Consider the following 20,998-nt stretch of genomic DNA (forward strand, 5'->3'; position numbering starts at 1 on the left):
GATTTTTACAAGCAGTTAGAATTTGGAACGACTAACTCATTAAGAACCAATTTTGGTACTTTATTAGTTTTACACATGCTTATTATTAAAGAAATGCTTTTAAAATATGCATTAATATTTATTTTTATTAAGCAAACAATCTGTACATGCTTTCATCTTTAAAATCCATTAAAGACCACAAAATGATCAATATCTAGTGTTTCAATATCTAATATTTCAGTTTACATAGTTAATAATGTAAAACACCTTTTTTAACCTGACATCAGGCAAACTGAAATGATAAAAAGGAAGCATCTATGAAAACAGGGCTCTGAATCCAAAGTTATATAGCAGCCACATTCCTTCTCTGGCATATTAATATATACAGTTATCATACTGGCAATACATTTTAATAGTTTAAATGCAGTGACTTAAGAGTCAAAGATGAGTATCCAATACGATCTCAATTTCATAAAGATGAATAAACTTGCACACATGTGCAAAAGACATACTCAAGAATGGGGAGGGAACTACATTATGTCTCATTTTTTAACATACTATAGAAATGATCCCTGAAAGTATAGCCCCGTGTGTCTCATTTATTTACAAAACAGAAGCAAATGACAAATTTTCATTTGGGAAGGGTTAATGCAAGAGTATATTGCTATGTTATACTTACTTTTAATTTAAATTTTTTTATTATTGATTTTAGAGAGAGAGAGAGAAGAAGGGGGAGGGGAGAGAGAGACAGACAGACATCAAGCTGTTGTTCTACCTATCTATGCATTCACTGGTTGCTTCCTGTCTATTCCTTGACTGGAGATGGAACCCACACCCCAGCGTATGCATTGGTGTGACGCTCTAATGAACTAAGATACCTGGCCAGGGCACCTTTAATTAAAAACAAAAACAAACAAGCCTAAAAATATATATATACATATAAGAAATACTAGAAGTAAAACACATTATAGCATATTAACAGTAAATTATTCTGGGCAGTGGGATTTGGTGTGATGAATTTTCTTCCTAGTATTTCACTAAAGCTTCCACATTTTCCATAATGAATATGAAATATTTTTATAAATAAGAAAACATGTATTGGGATTAAGCACTACTTGATTTTTACTCAAATAAAACTACTATATCATAGAAAATTATAAGCATCTAAAATAATTAGAAACAATATTTAGTTCTAACCTCTTCTTGATCCAAATCTTTATCCTTGATACTTAATTCTGAAAGATCAATTTTAAGACTATCTTTTTCACTTTTCCAAATATCATCAGGCTCTTTCTTCTTGGGTCCCACTGTGCTTAAATTGGCTTTATCAGGCAAAAGGCTGATTCCCCTTGGGATGGGAGGGACAGGCTTAGTCCCATTCAGGCCCCGTCGGGAAGATGGTGATCTCACCAAAGCAGGTGTAAGTTGAACTGGAGAAGGTTTTTCTTGAGAATTTTCTCCTGCATAAAAAATGTATATTTTACTTTTTATCTTTTTTTTAATTTCAGAGAAGTGGAAGTTTTAATCACAAGTGTTTAGAATATGGTGCTTTTAAATTAGAAGGCACATTATCTTTTCTTAGAAATAGATTACTACTTAAAATGAGATAAAAGGATCACTGTTCCCTGAACAAACATAACAAAAATGAGCCACCACAAATTTATTTATATAAACAAAAATATTAAATACCAAGTTAAATTTCTATCTTCATACACATCACCATGACTATTATTTGTATGGTAATGTCCATAATAAACTAGAACAGATACTTTTCTTGCTTGATTTAATTATATCAGCAACATTTGAAGGACTACTATATGCAAAGCAGTAACACTGGTCACTGAGGAGAACAAGTTGAATAACGTCTCAGCTTTCAATACAATACTTGATCTTGTGGAAAAGACAAATTCAGAGAAATTATGAAGGTTCAGTTCTAACACAAAGTGATAAAATTGACTGACTATGAGTTAAAGTGACCTTATGTTTATAAAGTGGAACATTAGCACCATTTAAAGGTGAAATATCCTACCTCAGACACTGAGGATAGAAAAGCATGTGCAACATAGAGGTTGCCTTTAACAGATTTTCATTTTGAGACTGAATCTGCCTTGAATAAACTTATATGCTGATTTCATGTTTGGAGTGGGCTATTGTTATGAATATTTTAGTTAAAAACTAAACTCATGAAAGTAATTTTAACATACACCAAACGTTCAATAATTATTGAATGAATACTAGACATTACAGTATTTATATGAATGACATTTTATATTTGTAAAGGCAAAATTCATTAGTAGGTTCTCAGGCTGTTCATGGTTGTGTCCATTACAAAACATTATTTTTTGCCTAGTTCTGAAAAAGGATTCTTAAATGGCAATATGAGAAAAAGAACTGACAATTTCAAATGAATTTTATATTACACATTTGATCTAGTTAAATACTGTTATTTTTCCAAATATTTACTAATGCACAGAAATAAATGTAATTTACAAGCTTTTAAAGATCTAGTAACCCTAATTTAAAGCATAAAGATAAATTTGAAGAAAAAAGCATTAATTTTTACCATCATTTCTTCCTGTGGGGCCAGATGATTTTTGGCTGACAACCTTTTTCTGAGGACTTGGCTTGGATATTCCTTCAAAGCTTTTAAGAGGCCAGGAATTTGAGAAATTAACAGAATTATCCTGGGACTTCTTTGGAGATACAGTAAGAGAGGTGTGTTTTGGGCTACTTCGAGGTGATGAGAGAGGATAGGATGGAAGGATGTAGGCTCCTGGACTTGGATTTGGGCCAGAGTATGATGAAGCACGTTCTGTTTGATTACCAAATGTTTGCTGTGTCTTACTGCCAAAATTCAGGCTAGGATACACTGTAATAAAACAAAAGAGTGTGTTATTCCCACTAAGCTGTATACCTGAAACCAATACACTATAAAATTGAAAGCAAAATAAGAGACAATGTGTTCTCTTTCTCTCTCTCTCTATATATATGTATGTATATACAACTTCTAACAGTTTTAAGATTTTTGCTTTTCACATTAAGGTTTTTTCCATCTGGCATTTATATTTTTGTATGCTGTGAGGTAACGATCCAATTTAATCTTTTTCTATGTAGACAGTACAATTTCCCAGTGCCACTTTTTGAGCCACTCGTTCTTTCCCTTTCATCTATAAATTTCCTATATATCATTTGGGTCTATTCTTAGATGCTTCTTAATGGTTCCATTACTCTATTTATCTATACCTATTACAATGTTTTATTTATAATTGCACTATTTGATAAGATAAGTTCCCTTCCATTTTGGTCTTTTCAGAATTATCTAGGCCACGGGTGTCCAACTCATTTTCACCAGGGGCCACATCAGCCTCAAAGTTGCCTTCAAAGGGCCAAATGTAATTTTTAGTACTGTATAAATGAAACTACTCCTTAACTACGGACAAGGAGCTCTACATTCGGCCCTTTGAAGGCAACCACAAGGCTGATGTGGCCCCCAGTGAAAATAAGTTCGACACCCCTGATCTAGGCCATTCTTGACCCTCCTTTCTCTCATATGAATTTCAAGATCAGCCTCTTAGGCTCTATAGAAGATCCTGTTGAGATTTTGCTTGAAATGATACTAAATTTACAGGTTAATCTGGAAATAACTATCATTTTCCTGATATTGAGTCTCCCTATTTAAAAATATGGGATCTTTTAATTTACTCAGTTCTCTTTCCTGTCTCCCAAAAAAAGTATTTGTTATCATAATAAAGGATATGCAAATCTTTGTTAGATTTCCAAATATTAACAAATCTTGCTGATACTACGATTCCTTAAAAACTACATTTTCTGATTTTACCAGCCAAGATAAGGTATACATAGACATGCTTCGTTTCCTACACAAACCAAAGAAGGATAACAATCAAATTAAAAACAAAAAACAACTAGGACTGCCAGAAAATAGAACTGTATGGAAGTCCAACAACCAAGGAGTTAAAGAAGAAACATTCATCCAGACCAGTAGAAAGGGCAGAGCCGGGCAGCAGGGTGGAGAGGATGTGCAGCAAGCTGGTGGCTATGGACCCAGTGGGCAAGGCAGCAGGTAGTGGACCAGGTACTCCCACATCCAGGTATGTGTAAGCCAGGAGGAACAACTGGGGAGTGAGACAGACTGCCCAACCCAGGGTTCCAGAGCCAGGAAATAAAGCTTCAAACCTCTGGCTATGAAAATCGGTGGGGCTTGTGGAGGCGGGAGAAACAGCCAGTCTCATGGGAGAGCCTCTTGGAGTGGCCCACCAGGTCCTAAAATATACATAAGTCCACCCACACAGGAATCAGTGCAGGACCTCGAAGGGCTCAATTAGCTTATGGGTAGTGGAGGAAGTGACTGAAAGCAGGGTAAGAGCCAAGAAAGCAGCACTGTTTCCTCTAGGACCCCTCCCCCACATACAGCCATAATGCAGGAAAGTGGGTTGCCCCGCCCTGGCGAATACCTAAGGTTCCACCCCTTACAACCTAACTGGTGTGCCAAGACAGAAAAATATGGCCAAAATGAAAGAACAGATCAAAACTCCAGAAAAACAACTAAGTGATGAAGAGATAGCCAACCTATTAGATGCAGAGTTCAAAACAATGGTAATCAAGATACTCACAGAAATGGTTGAGTATGGTTGCAAAATAGAGGAAAAAAGTGAAGGCTATGAAAAGTGAAATAAAGAAAAATATACAGGGAACCCACAGTGAAGGGAAGGAAACTGGGACTCGAATCAACTATTTGGAACACAAGGAAGAAATAAACATTAAACAGGAATAAAGTGAATAAACAAGAATTCAAAAAAATGAGGAGAGGTTTAGGAACCTCTGGGACAACTTTAAATGTTCCAACATCCAAATCCTAGGGGTGCCAGAAGGAGAAGGGGAAGAGCAAGAAATTGAAAGCTTATTTGAAAAACTATTAGAGGAAAATTTCCCCAGTCTGGTGAAAGAATTAGACGTGCAAGTCCAGGAAACTCAGAGAGTCCCAAAGATGTTGGATCCAAGTAGAAACACACCAAGACACATCATAATTAAGTTACCCAAGACCAAAGATTAAGGAAAGAATCTTAAAAGCAGCAAGAGAAAAGGAGAAAGTTACCTACAAAGGAGTGCCCATAAAACTCTCAGCTGACTTCTCAAAAGAAACTTTGCAGGCAAGAAGGGGCTGGAAAGAAGTATTCAAAGTTGTGAAAAGCAAGGACCTACATCCAAGATTGCTCTATCCAGCAAAGCTATCATTTAGAATGTAAAGGCAGATAAAGTGCTTCCCAGATAAGGTCAAGTTAAAGGAGTTCATCATCACCAAGCCCTTATTATATGAAATGTTAAAAGGATTTATCTAAGAAAAAGAAGATAAAAAAATACGAACAGTAAAATGACAACAAACTCACAGTTATTAACAACCACACCTAAAACAAAAACAAAAGCAAATTAAGCAAACTAGAAGAGAAACAGAATCATAGAAATGGAGATCACATGTAGGATTATCGATGGGCAGGGGAGAGGGGAGAATGGGTGAAAAGGTATGAGGAATAAGAAACATAATTGGTAGGTACAAATTAGACAAGGGGAGGTTAAGAATAGTATAGGAAATAGAGAAGCCAAAGAACTTGTATGTATGACCCATGGACATGAACTAAGAGAGGAGGGGGAATGCTGGAGGGAGGTGGGGTGGAAAGGGGATAAAGGTAGGAAAAATGGGACAACTGTAATAGCATAATCAATAAAATATACTTTAAAAAACCCTACATTTTCTGAAAGTAGCTAATGTTCAGGAACTTTATTACATCTTAGTATTACACCTGTCAACCTTTCTTATTTAATATTTTAATAGTTTTCTATATATCCTTTAGGATTTTCTATGTAGACAACCTAATCATGATAAGAATAATAATGGTGCTATGCCGATCATAACAATGAGCTACTGTCTATTGAGCTCTTACTCTGTGCCAAGTGGCACTCTAGGCACTTTATAGGTGTTAACTAATTTAATCCTTACAAAAATGTGGGTAGGCATTATTTCTGTTTTACAGATTTAAAAATAAAGTACAAAGGAATACTAAGTAAATTACTGAAAGTCCCACTTAGGCAATTATAAAACTGAGATATCAACCCAGCCATTTGGGCTCCCAAGCCTGTGCTCTAAACCACTACATTGTACCATGTTTTATCTGGGAATAATGAATTTCTTGTTTCTCTGTTGTCAACTTGTGTACTTTTAATTAAGGCTAGGCATTCCTGGAACAAGGTAACAGAATGACTACCAAATTTTTACAACTAATTTCCCCTTAGAATCCAGACTCAACATCAAAATGCCACTTGACATCTCTACAGAGACAGATGTCCCAAACATTTCATATCCAAACAAAACTCTTGATGTCCAAGGCGGATCTGTTCTTTTCCTCGTCTTCTTCTTCTTGGTAAATGGCAGCTCTAGTCTTCAAGTTGCTCTGGCCAACAGTGTTGGACTCATCCTTGACTCCTCTCTTCTCTCGAACTTCTTATCTAACCCATTAACAAATCTCACTGGCTCTACATTAGCAATACGGGATGATCACTAAATCTGGAAACTTAGATGAATACAGAATGAATGGCTTATTCATATTACATTATTATACATGTAAAATAGTTACTGATGTTTCCAAACTTTACAGCCACGTCACACATCAGAATCCAAACACTTTCAACACTTTCATTGCTTCTTCTCTATCACAAACCATGTCGTCTCTCACCTTTACAATTGCCATAATTTCCTAATTCATTTGCTTTGCACTGGCCCCCACTCCTGCAAGGCCTATTCTCTACATAGCAGCTCTGATCCTTTTAAAAGGCAGTCAGATGAAGCCATTTCTCTTCTCAAAGACCTCCAATGACCTCCCAACCTACTCAGAATAAAATCCCAAATTCTTACCATGCCCTACAGGGCCACATGTTATGTCCTATAATTATTCTCCCCCTAACTCATTCCACTGACATCCCTGCTTTTTATTCCTAGAAAAAGGCCAAATATGGCCTTACTTCAGAGCATTTGTATGTGGTTGTTCTCAATGCCTGGAATGTTCTTTCTCCACATATCCATGTGGTCTAATGCTTCACGTCATTCAGATTTCTGTTTCAATGTTCTTGCTTCAGAAAGTCCTTCCCTCTCACATTCCGTTCCCTCGCACTGCCTTATTTTTCTTCAAAGCACTTATTTCCATTCTTATTGCTCATTAATTATCTTCTCTATTAGATTTTGATCTTTAGATCTTTAAACAATGTCTAGTCTCAATTAGAGGAATTAATAATAAATGCTCAATAGCAGTGGTAACAGTGAACACTTGTTCCTTGTACTTGACTTTAAAGTGAATTCTAATGCTTTACTACTAAGTATATTTGCTATTGGTATTAACAGGTATCATTATCAGGTCAAAAAAGTTATTCTTACTTGGTTATGAATTTGTAATTATGCATGGATGTTGAATTTTCATCAATTGCTTTTACTCTTATTTATTAACACAATTATATGGTTTTTCTCCTGCTACAATAAGGCTCACCTACAGGTTATTCTGGAAAACATCAGCTTAGACATAATGTGTAACATGCAAGTTTTAAAAACACATTCCTAGAGAATACGTAGATCTGGTTTCCTGTAACACTGTTTAGGACCTCAACTTTCATAAAAGCGAGACTGGATCACCCTTTGTTTTCTTTATTCACTGACCTTATCTGGTCATGACATTAATAAGGTTACACTTATTTCATAAAATGAATTAAGGAGCCTTCTTTCTTTCTTAATTCTCTTAAGTTTGTATAAGATTTACCTCTGCCTTGGAGGTTTGACATAACACTAGGAAAACCATCTGGGCCTGGGATATTTTGTTTATTTTTATGTGTAAAATTTTAAACCTAAATTTCCTTTAATGATTATAGATCTGTTCAGCTTTTGTATTTCTCAGATAACTTTGACAAGCTTGTCAGTTGTGTTGTTCAAATATGCTGTATCATCTAATCCAGCAGTCCCCCACCTATCTGGCACCAGGACTGGTTTTTCCATGGATGTGAGGGGTGGGTGGGCAGGAGGAGAAGCTGGGGGGGGCGGGGCAAGAGGGGGAGCTCAGGTTAGTTTCACTTGCTCCCAGCCACTAACCTCCTGCTGTGGAGTGGGGAGGGAAGGGGACGGAGACAGGAGGGGAACTCAGAAAAGCTTCATGTGCAGCCCAGTTCCTAACAGGCCACAGATGGGACCCTTACTGGTGTGGCCTGGGGGTTGGGGACCCCTGACTGATTGCAAACTTCTTTATCCTAATAAAACTTTCCACTAACATTTGTAGATTCGTTAATTTTGTCCTTGTAATTTTTTCAAATTATACATATACACTCACATGTACATGTACACACACACATTTTTTAAGTCTTCTTAAAATCTTCTTAGTGAATTATTCTTTTTTTAAATCATAATGACCCTTTTTAGCCCTGAAAGTGTTTTTAGCTTTTAGTACGTACATTTACCTTAACATCAATATTTTTATAACCTGCTTCGAGTATCTGTCTAGCATAATAGTTACCCCCTTATCATGGGAGATAGGTTCCAAGACCACCAATAGAAGCCTGAAAACAACAGATCGTACCAAATTCTACATATACTGTTTTTCCTACACATATGTATCTATGACAAAGTTTACTTTATAAATTAGGCACAATAAAAAATTAACAATAACTAATAATAAAAAAGAACATTAGGTGCAGTGGTACAGAACAATTATAACAATTTACTGTAATAAAAGTTATGTGAATTGAGCCCTTGCTGGGTGGCTCAGTTGGTTGGAGCTTCAACCATACACCAAAAGGTTGCGAGTTTGATCCTCGTTTGATCCACATACCTAGGCTGCAGGTTCCATCCCTAGTGCAGTCACATATGGGAGGCAAACCAATCAATGTCTCTCTCTCTCTCTTTCTTCCCACCCCCCCAATCAGTAAACATATCCTCAGGTGAGGATTTAAAAAAAAAATTTAAGTGAAGTGAATGTGGTCTCTCTCTCTCCAAAATCTTATTGTACTAACTCACCTTTAAACTTAAAGGAGGCACTTGATGCCTTCTTTCTGGTATATCTGTATTGCCAGCATCACTACTCTCACGCTTTGGAGCCACTACTAAGTAATATATGGGTTACTGGAACACCAGCGCTGTAATACCACAACAGTCAATCCAATAATCAAGACAACTATTAAGTGACTAATACGTGGGTAGTGTATCCAGAATGGATGCATTGGACAAAGGAATGATTTAAGTCCTGAGAGAGACGAGTGAAACAGCAAGAGATTTCATACACTACTCAGAACAGCATGTAATTTAAAACTTATTGTTTATTTCTAGAATGTTTCCATTTAGTATTTCTGGATCTATGCTGAGTTCAGGGCAACTGAAACTGTACAAATCAAAACCATGAATAAGGGGATTATTGTATATGTTTTCCATGCTTGATATTCTCTTTCTACTTTGATCTATTTTAGGTGTGACTTAAACACAGCATTTCAGTTTTTAAAAATCTACTCATTTCTGTTATTTAAATGGTATGTTCTGTCCATTCAGTTACTTCTACAGTCTTATTTTGTGCTTCCTATTTATTGTTTTTTTCTTTGATACTTTTTTCTTGCCTTTTCCTGCCTTTTCATTTTACTCCCCAACTAATATAAGTCTACTTGTAACCTTTCAGGAGGTTCCCTTAAATTTTCCTTCAATATCTTTTTTTTGAAGACTTCCCATGAAAAAGACCTAGCGTATGTATACTAACAAATACAAAGTTCTTCTGAATACTTAAACAACTATATATATTATAGATATAATTTACTTTTAATTCGTATCTGACATGGTTGGGACCTCTACTCATACCTAGATTTTATTTGGATGGAAAATGGGCTACAGTGGTCACACATTTATACATCGAACAAAAACTTTGATTTCCTGACTTCAATGATAAGTGTTTTATTAGTAAATTCTGGTGCTTCCATGTTAGTTCTCATTATATATTCCTTTTATGAAGAGATTTACATATATTTTTTACAAACAAATCAGAAATCGCACCTTTTATGCATATAAATAGAAACAATGGTATGCAACAAAATGTACCAACACTTGCAACATTTAGTGTGGCTCGCTGCAACATTTAAATTGGGACAGGAAGGACTTCCAGTCAAGATGGAGGCGTAGGTAAATGTGACTCACCTCCTCACACAACCACAGCAAAATTACAACTAAACTGTAGAACAACCATCACTCAGAACTATCAGAAAATCGAGCTGTATGGAAGCCTGACAACTAAGGAATCAAAGAAATCATATTCATCCAGATGGTCAGGAGGCAGAGAGAGGCGGAGATGTGAAGACAAGGAACTGGCTGGTCCCAAACCCATGTGTGGTGGATATAAAATGGAGGGATATCTCAAGAGGTATCCAGACCCATACTAGAGCACACAGCCCAGGGTTCAAGTGCCAGAAAGGTAAGTCACCATAACTTTTGGCTATAAAATCAGTGTGTGTTGGGTCAGCAGAATAAATTGCAAGATGCTCAGGCCTCTCTTAAAAGGCCCCACACCACACCCACACTTACTCAGACTCACTCCTTCTGGGCTCCAGCACCAGGGCAGCAGCTTGAAAGATGCCAGAGGCATACAGGCAGGAGCTGAAATATCAGGGGAAGAGCTGGAGGACAGCTTCTTCCCAGACAGAATAGAAGACAGAGGCTAGTGTACCTTTTCTGAGCCCGCCAACACAGAACCACGGTTTGGTGGCACCATATCTGAGTCTCCATCACGCTGGCTCACACAGTAAACCCCACCCCGATGATTACCCAAGCATCCGCCCCAACCAACTTACGGGCCCACCCAAGCTGGTAGCAGTGGGTTTTCCATACGAAGGGCTGTGCTAAGCATAGGCTTCAGACCTTCCTAAATCTGCCCAAACAAGCAACAGCTCAGCCCAGCCCCTCATACCTCTGGCTGAGTGGCCCCAAGCCTGGCACTAGCAGGAGCCATCTGTAGATCACTTTATAGCTTATGCCGAGGGGGCATACAGAACACAGGTGGAGGATGACCTTGGCCTGAACAACCTGGGAAACCCCAGGGCCTTCACACCTAGCGGACAATTACAGACCATTTCAGAGAACCACCCAACCACCTCCACCAGCCATGGAGAGAGGTGGTAGCTGGCCAGGGTTCACAGCCAGTCCTACCAGCTTTCTGGACTACATAAATCCCTCCCATTAATCTGTTCAGGGAGTACTCAGCCTAAACAGAGGGCATACCTCCAGTACACAGCCTGGGTGATAGGGGAGACTGTGCCACTGAATCCTACAGGACACCTACTACATTAGGCCACACCACCAAGACATGGAGTCAAAGCAGCTCTACCTAACACAAAGAAACAAACACAGGGAGGCTGCCAAAATGAAGACACAAAGAAATATGACTCAAATTAAAAAAGAACAAAACTCCAGTAAAATAATGAAACAAAATGGAGATACGCAATCTATCAGATGCAGAGTTCAAAACACTGGTTATAAGGATGCTGAAGGAACTTCAACAACATAAAAAAGACCCAAGCAAAAATGAAGGATATACTAATTGAAGTAAAGAACAATTTACAGGGAATCAACAGTGGAGTAGATGAGGCCAAGAATTAAATCAATGATTTGGAACATATTGAATCAAAATACATCCAATCAGTACAGCAAGAAGAAAAAAGAATCCAAAAAATCGAGGACAGTGTAAGGAACCTCTCAGACAAGTTCAAACGTTCCAACATTCGCATCCTAGGGATGCCAGAAGGAGAAGAGAAAGCAAGACATTGGAAACCTATTTGAAAAAATAATAAAAGAAAATTTCCCTAATTTGGTGAAGTAAATAGAAATACAAGTCCAAGAAGAAGAGAGAGTCCCAAACAAGATGTATGTAAAGAGGACCACACCAAGACACATCATAATTAAAATGCCAAGGGTTAAATATAAAGAGAGAATCTTAAAAGCAAAAAGAAAAAAGCAGATAGTTACCTACAAAGGAGTGCCCATAAGACTATCAGCTGATTTCTCAAAAGAAACCTTACAGGCAAGAAGGGGCTGGACAGAAGTAATTGAAGTCATGAAAGGCAAGGACCTACATCCAAGATACTGTATCCAGCAAAGCTATCATTTAGAATGGAGGGGCAGATAAAGAGCTTCCCAGATAAGAAAAAACTAAAGGAGTTCATCATCACAAAACCATTACTATATGAAATGTTAAAGGGATATATTTTAAAAAAGATCAAAACTATGAACACTAAAATGGCAATAAATACGTATCTATCAACAACTGAATCTAAAAAACAAAATAAACAAGCAGGACAGAAACAGAATCACAGATACGGAGGACACTGGGATGGTGACCAGTGGGGGGGCCAGTCTGGGGGAATGGGAGGAAAGGTAAAGGGATTAAGAAATACAAATTGGTAGTTACAGCATAGGCAGAGGGATGTTAAGAGCAAGTATAGGAAATGGAGTTGCTAAAGAACTTACACATATTACCCATGGACATGAACAAAGGAGGGAGGATCGCTGAAGGGACAGTGGGGTGCTGGGTAAAGGGGAGCAAAGGGAAAAAAACTGGGACAACTGTAATAGCATAGTCAACTAAAAATGAACTTCTAATTAATTCGGCATGTGGCATTCACACCTCAAGTCCTTCAGAAGCACCATGGAGAATGTCAGCTGAGAAGGTGGTGGTACTGATCTTCTCAGGACCGAGATGTATATAACTAATAAGTTATATAATTTTTAATATATACTTATAAAACATAAATATAAATTTATATATAATTTATGTATAAATTATATACCTTACTAGAAAGTTAAATCTTGACATTAGAAAAACATGGTATCTCTTTAGCAGCTGCTCTAATAATTATTCTGAGAGGCAGAAAATTGGGTACACTACAAAGATCTGATTAAGCATTCAGAGTGAAGGTAGTCTTCAAAGGTAATGTAACCATTCATTACATTACAAAGGTAATATAAACGGGAACATGCTAAACAGCACAGAGAATCTTCTCTGTTTCTACTAATTATGATTTCCAAAGTTATCTGGCTAAGATTTAGGAAATAACTATATTATTAAGAAAGATAGACTATTTTATTGGGAACAACAATACAAAGAAAAACTTTATGGAGTCATGTGGCCCTTTGGAGTGTGTGGAGGAAAAATGTAGCTAAATGTAAGTACAATATTAACTAAGTCCTCTTTACTAATTTCAAATAGGCATTACTTTTTCATCAACAAATATATACAGAAGTACATCCCTATCATTCAAAAAATTTTAATACATGACAAAAATTAAAATATCTCTAAAAATATTTGATTTGACCCTACTTTTAAATAGTAATTGATAAAGCTATTAATTAGTGTGGAAAGCTCTAAAACCCCTTCAAATCCAAAATCCATATAACTGACAGCCTCAAACATTCATTTTGTTCTATAAGAGATCTGAAATGGTAGCTAGTCAGGAAGTTATGGTTCCAAACAGGTGACATAATAAATTCTAAGTAGCCTTAAAATTTTAAACTGTTATTGAAAATAACTGTCTTCTGCTAACACAATACTCCTTAATGGACAATGTTACTCTCAATTACTTGGTTTTAAAATGCTCATCTTCACCATGAGTAGAAACTCACCAATTTTAATCACATTTATATCATGATTATGAAACCCATCATTTTAGGGTAATAGTTATAGAAATGTTATTAAAATTTTTATTAAAATATGGGGTGGGGACAGTGGGAAGAGGGGATTACAGGAACTACTATAAAGGACACATGGACAAAATCAAGGGGGAGGGTGGAGGTGGGGGAGGGAGGTGGGTTCAGCTGGGGTGGGGTGGAGGGATGGGGAGAAAAGGCACACAACTGTAATTGAATAACAATAAAAATTTTTAAAAAATTTATTAAAATATAACTTTTTGGATGAGTATACCTATCCAAAATAATATACAGGCTAGATGTGGAAACCCCACATAATATTTATAGATCATTTGTATATAAATAAATTTGGAATTTAAACCTTTATCTTGATGACTGTTAGTTGTTCCCAGGTACTGTAAGTCAGAATCCACACTTCCAGTTTTACCACGTATCTGTGAAAATCCAAGCTGTCCACATTTCCCAGAAAGATTTGTCTGATGCATTCCAGTAGTGCCTTTGGAAGGAAGGAGGAGAAAAACATAAAAACAAAAGTTAGCTTTATTTCATGAATACATCTAATTTCATAAATGTTGGTTGTCATTGTGTGTGAATAAATACACAAGTATGTGAAGTGACCCAGGCAGGCATGAAGAGGAAAAGCTTTTGCTATTGGCAGATCTGATTAGTGGCAGGGATTAAAGGACAGAAAACAGGCAGGTAAAGTGCAGAGAAAAGCACACTGAAAAATGGAGACAAAAGCAGTTTCTTCCTACATGCTCCCTTCTCTTACCATGTAATGTTCCTTCAGACCTGGCTTTTTTTCTTCCTAGGATTTGTAGTAGACATCTACCCTAAAAAATCTACTGCAGAACTCTCCTACCTTCTTTTCTACATAGCTTCCAAGCTTATCCAGGTATATGAAGTCTGTCCAGAAAGTATCCAGCCACATACTATGAAAAAGACACATTTATTGAAGATACAAGAGACAAGAAACACTGTACATAGGAGAAATCACTTCTCAGTTCCCTTCAAAGTAGGCACTTTGAGACCTCACACAGTTCTCCCAGCATCTTCCAGTGTTCAAAACACTCTGCAAAATCCTTTGTTGGAATCGCCATCAGCTGCCCCATCATATTTTCCTGAATCTCATCAATGGTCTGAAATCTCTTCCGTTTCAAAGGTAAATTTAGTTTTGGGAAAATCCAGAAGTCGCAGGGCTCCAAATGTGGCTCATTTGTAGGTGTCTGAATCAAGTCATTAGCAACTGCAGAACAATGTTCCTTCTGCTCTGGCAGTGGAAGCCACGGAACAAATTTTGCCACAAAATTTTTCACGCCAAGATCCCGCATCAAAATTTCAAACACTGAAGTTTTTGGAATCCCTAGATCAGCTTCTAGTTCTTGCACTGTTAGTTGCCAATCTTTGTTGACTGCAGCCTGTGCATGTTCAACATTCTCAGGGGTTCTGCTTGTTGCAGGCCTTCCAGAATGTGGATCACTTTCAACAGACTCTCCACCACCTTTGAAGTGTTTGTGCCACACTTTTATTTGTGCTGAACTCATTTCATCATCCCCAAAAGACTTCTGAATCATCCAAATAGTTTCCACAGAGCAATGTTCAAGCTTAAAGCAAAATATGATGCAGATTCATTGCTCTACTGGCTAAGTCATTTTGAATGTGACAGCCACACAATACAAGTCACTCAAGGTATCGACCGCACCCCCTGACTACTACAGTGAAGTTGTCATTGTTCACACATGTGCATTCTACTCCACTCTCCTTGGCTGCCAGGTTACATCAATGTGGTGCAAACCATTTTTATTACATTAACAATGGCTGGACTTTTTCTGGACAGACCTTGTATTTCCCAGATTGCTTTCCCACTCCTGTGACTGGTTCAGGTTAATCCTGGGCAGGGGAATAAGTCAGAATTAAAAAAAGGTAATAATGATATCTCTGGCATTCATTTATTCATATATAAAGTGAGCTGATCCCTTATAGTTTTGAAAGTATGATTTTTAAAATTCTCTTCTTATAATTTCAAACTCCTTTATCCTTCATGTACTGGACATACTTTAAGTTAATTCTCATCTTCACGCTTTGGTTATTCTCCCTACCTTCAACAGTCTCTGTCGCCTCACTGTCAATCACAAAAACTTTTTCTCTTTAAAGTCCAGCTGAAGTCCAGGCTCTTTCTTGGAGTTTTCATGAATCACTTCAATACCTATGATCTTTTGCTTTCTTGAATCCCATATAATTTGTATCATTCAATCTAGCTTTAGGTGATATGTTGTCTTATCATCCAGTTATTGAAAATCTATACTACTAGGTAAGAGTTTCTCAATGGCACAGAAACCATGAGCCTTATAAAAATCCAAAGTAATGGTACAAGCATAACTGGGTAACTTTTTGCATTTCTTTTTCTCTATTAAATTACACAATTATCATAACACTTCATTTTTATATGAAAATACTATGGAATATTAGTACATAAAGATCTATAAATTCTCTTAGGGTAACAATGGTTTCTAAATATTGTGTTCCAAACTCACAGCCAACAAATTTCAGTAACTGATAACATTTGGATAATAAATAAATGTTAACATCTATGAGAAACTCATCTTATCTTGTAAACCATTTTCCCTTTCCAACTGGTTTCTTCTGTTAACACATTATCATTTTTCGAATTAGCTGTGTGCTAAGTCTTGATATCTTTCGCTACTCCTCTTTTCCATCTTCTATGTCCAGCCATCATATTTTCCTGATTATTCTTTTCTATACCATTTGTAAACAACCTTACCACCCTGGCTTTTTTCCTTAACATCAACAAAAAAATCTCCATTAGCTCCCTACAGTTTACAAGTATTTGTTCAAATCTCTAAGCCTAGCCACAGGAGTCCCCATACCAAATTTATCTTTGGCCACCTAACATGAATCTCGCCTTTATACAGCTCCCAGAATATCTCAAGTCCATCCCTACTGTAAACCTTTGCTCTTCTTATACTTCCCATCTAACTACTTTTATCACTTGTATTCCTAGTAGTTGGTTCATTGGTAGGGGTCTGAATGAAGTCATTAGCAACTGCAGCACGATGTTCCTTCTGCTCTGGCAGTAGAAGCCACGGAACAAATTTCGCCACAAAATTTTTCACACCTAGAACTTGTATCACATACATCCCAGAAAGATGCAATTCAAGTACCATCTCCTCTTCAGTGCCTTTTCTATGACTATGACAATGACAATGTCCTCTGAACTACCATAACATTTAATTTCTGTAACACTTACTTAGACAAGTAAACACCTTTACAGTTGGTCTGGCCAAAAAAACCTTACGGCCCTCTTGACTTTCTCTCTCACATACCCACACTCCACACCTAATCCATCAATAAATCTTGTTAACTCTACCTCTGACACATAATCAGAATCTAATCACTTTCACTACATTCACTGCTACCCTGGTCAAAGCCTCCATCAACTGTAGCCTGGATTCGTACAACAGACTCTCTGTTTTTGCCCTTGCCCACCTTAAATCTACTTGAAATGCAATGTCCAAAAAAGCCTGGAAAACACAAGGTATCTAATGTTATACTTTTTTCCTCAAAATGTTCCTCACTCAGAGTAAAAGCCAAAGTTCATTCAATAGCCCACTAGGTCTTATAATAAGAACCCCCTAATATTTCTAGAATCATTTTCTAGTTGTCTTCCCTTTATTCATTCATTCCAGACTTACCGCCCCTTTGATCTTGCTCAAACAGGTTCTATACTCTGCACTTAACTCTTCCCTCTTCCTGGAATTATTCGCTCATCTCTCTTGATATCTGTATGGTTTGCTTCAAGTATTCCTTTCTGAATATGGCATCTTCTTTCACCGCATTATTTAAAATAGCCCCTCCTCCATACTGTTCTTCTCTGAGTAATTTTTTTCCATATCATTTACCACCATCTAACTTAATATATTTTGCATTTACTTAATGTCTGCTTCACCCTAAACAGAATGCAAGATCTAGAAGGCACAAAGTTTTCCCTTTTTGTTGACTGTTATATCCCCACTACTTGGTAAAGTATCTGAAACATAAGAGATACTCAATGTTATTGATTTACATTAGGATTTAAAGGGTTTCAGTGAGAAGCCCCTCCAGGGTCTTATGGGACAATTTATGTCAATGCCCTTTCTTACCAGATCTTTAACAAATATTTATTGAATCTGAATTGTCTGCTAGATTTTAAGTTTTATGAGCCCTTGAATAAGCTATAAAGTTTAGAGAAATCTTTTACTTAGTTCAACATGCCCATTACCTGCACCTATTACTTACCAGCAGCACATACAGGAAGTGAATCTGAGTTAAAATCCCGACTGTTTTGAAATAAATTTCTTGATACTCTTTTTCTGCTAAAACATAAATCATCACTGACTGGTATTCCTTGGGAGGGCTTTAATTTTGAAGATTGGATGAAATCATATGCTGAAAACTATAGAAGCAGAATAATAAGTTAGCAAATTTGTGTTAAGTCTATAATAAATGAGATAATAATTTAGACCCAATTATGAAATTCAGACTAAAATAAAAAAATTAATTTATCAAATATACGATGAAATAAATGTGCATACATAGTATAATACAATAACAGTATTTTTCATTGTATGATAGAAAACTCCATTTTTTCCTTTCTTACTACTTCTCCCCAAATCTTTTCTGTATTTTACCTTCCTACAGTATACATCAGGCAGCTTAGAAAGAAAGAACAGTAACAACAAAAAGAATGAAATGACACCTTGAATAGAGAAAATAACATTTTTGATTCAGCAACTCAGCCCATCACACTATGCCCTGTGTTTCAGCATTAGACAATAAATGACCACTGAAAGTCACTCAACCAGCAACCACCTACTCAACTATTATTACTGAGGCAAGTTATTATTCATAATCTACAGCTCAAATGTAAATGTACACATAGTCCCTTAAAATACAGAATGGGGCAAAAGTAGGTTTGTGAAACACAGAGTTTATTCTTTAAAACACATTTTTAAAAAATTTGTTTCTGAAAGAGAGCAAGGAGGAGGGAGGAGGGGCGAGGGATGGGAAAGAGGAGGGAGGGAGGGAGGGGGGGAGAGAGAGAGAGAGAAATGTCGATTTTGTTGTTTCACTTATTTTATGTATTCATTGGTTGATTTTTACATGTGCCCTGACCAGGATCAAACCAGCAACCTTGTTGTATTGGGACAATGCTCTAGCCAACTGAGCTACCTAGCCAGGGCTACAGAGTTCTTACTCTTATATTATTACTTTTGTATCAACAACTGTAAACCTACTTTTACCCCATCCTATATTTTCTTATGGTAGGCATTTTAGTTAAAACAACGTATATAACACTTTATTATATGTCTAGTACTTTATAGTTTCCAATTCCTTTTTCACATACCCCCTTTGATCCTTGCATTACAATAGTGCCAGGATAGAAATTTGAAGTTCTATCTAATCATAGATAAAGAACTAAATGAGAGCATGATTCAAATGTTCAGAATTCTTCACCAATGACAACTTCAATTGTTCTGGATCACTTCACGTTCAACAAGGCTATAAAACATTTTAAAAACTTAATGAACAGACTAGAAATTATACTTACAGTCTATGTATTTATTTGGAGTTTTCAGACACAATCAAATCTAATCAAATCTAGACATGTGGTGAACTATAATCCTTCTCAGTAATGCCTCTTTGCAAACCTTGCCAATTATCAAGCAGCATTAAAATACAATAAAATTAAAGCGAGGTCTGTTTGAAAACTTTTTAGCTACTTGTCAATTAAAAGAGAAGTTTATAAACTACTAAATATACCTTAGGGAACTTGTTAACTCCTCATCAAATTTTGTAAAGAACCTATTAACTCTTTCAAAAATTAACCCAGAAAATACCGAGAAAAAATAAATAAAAAGAATACCTCAGAAAAAAAGGCCTGACTTGACTTTATCAAAATATAATTTTATAATTTCTGTGACTGATTGTGTAGTGGTCAGTATTAAAAAGACACGATGGAATAAAAAGGAAACCAATTACAGTCAATTTCTGATTAGATACATTTAAAGATATACCCAGTAAAAATAGAAATCCAGAAAAAATTCTCCAGTATGGGATATATTTTACATCGGATTTACTCTGTGACTACTTCCTGCTTGAGCAGCAGAATATCTGTACGTATATGCCAGATACAAGAACTGGTGGTGGTGCTGGTGGTAGTGATAAAGGGGGCAGTGGTAGGAGTGGAGAATGTGTATGTGTGAGTGCGGAATTTTCAAGAATCTAAGAGAAGTCAGTCAGGGATTAAATTTTGCCACAGAAAATTCTGCAAATATTTAAAAGCAGACTACAGGACACACTATTATTAACATGCCAGGCCCTTTTTGGTCTCACTTAAAATTAGTCAAATGATTTTTCATCAGGATAAACTTTGATGGAACTACACAATGAAGAAAGGGAAAGGGAAATGAGAGTAAGAGAAGAGTACAGACATAGTTATAAGCTAAGTTTACAAAATGTGAAGCAGTCTGTTTAGAGCACCTTAACTGAGTTTTTGGTTTTTGAAGTCAATACCTAAAATTTTCATTTGTTTGATTCCTTAGAGTTAACAGTAAATGAAAGCATTATAAAAGGCAAGTTTCACACTTAATATTAACAAGGACTTCCAATTCACAGTCCTACCCACTATTTCAATCTTGCATTTGATTCCTTATATGTTTTTCATAAAAGATTCTCTGTCCTAATAATGTTTTTTATTTCAGTTTTGGCAAGGGGTGTAAAAACACAAATACAGTTTAATTCTGTTTTGGTATAGAGGCAAATTATCAGAAAAAGACCCTTTAATAGCTAAAGCCCTCAGAAATTACCTACATTCCTGCATTTATTGAACTTGTACTAAACTTAATCTTGATCTCCAGCTTTTGGAGCCTTTCATCTTCTGCCAGTTCTTTTTGGTTTTGCCTTGACTCCAACTTTGCCCCTTAGTGGTGGTCATTAAGTTGATTCCAATTACCCAAAGTCTCCTTCTGGAACACCTTTGTGTGTTTTTTCAAATCACTTTGTATGCACAGTTTAAGAAAACATAGTTGTGATACTATGTATATAAAATTTTATACGTCATGTTTGCACTTAACATTATAACAAAAGTATTTCCCAAATGGTCAAAACCTCTCATAAGGGCTATAAACTTTAATTACAAAAGTAGTAATTACTTATCATTAAAAAACAAAAACAATATAGAAGTGAGATATAAAATGAAATTCTTCTTTGGCACCCTTCACTAGAACCCTATTGATAAACTCT

General features: G+C 36.4%; 1 protein-coding gene across 3 annotated transcripts in view; it reads right to left on the reverse strand.

Moving 5' to 3' along the window:
* Positions 1–20,998, reverse strand: part of TOGARAM1 (TOG array regulator of axonemal microtubules 1) — a 91,067-nt gene that overhangs the window by 54,008 nt on the left and 16,061 nt on the right. For all 3 annotated transcript variants that reach the window (XM_053927482.1, XM_053927483.1, XM_024573948.3), the window contains 4 exons: positions 17,993–18,149; positions 14,058–14,192; positions 2,543–2,848; positions 1,177–1,439 (listed from right to left, as the gene is read on the reverse strand). In XM_053927482.1, coding sequence (XP_053783457.1) covers positions 1,177–1,439; positions 2,543–2,848; positions 14,058–14,192; positions 17,993–18,149 — 861 coding nt within the window. The remainder of the gene's footprint in view (positions 1–1,176; positions 1,440–2,542; positions 2,849–14,057; positions 14,193–17,992; positions 18,150–20,998) is intronic.

The sequence above is a fragment of the Desmodus rotundus genome, chromosome 7, assembly GCF_022682495.2.
Source record: "Desmodus rotundus isolate HL8 chromosome 7, HLdesRot8A.1, whole genome shotgun sequence".
In the NCBI taxonomy this organism is placed as follows: Eukaryota; Metazoa; Chordata; class Mammalia; order Chiroptera; family Phyllostomidae; genus Desmodus; species Desmodus rotundus.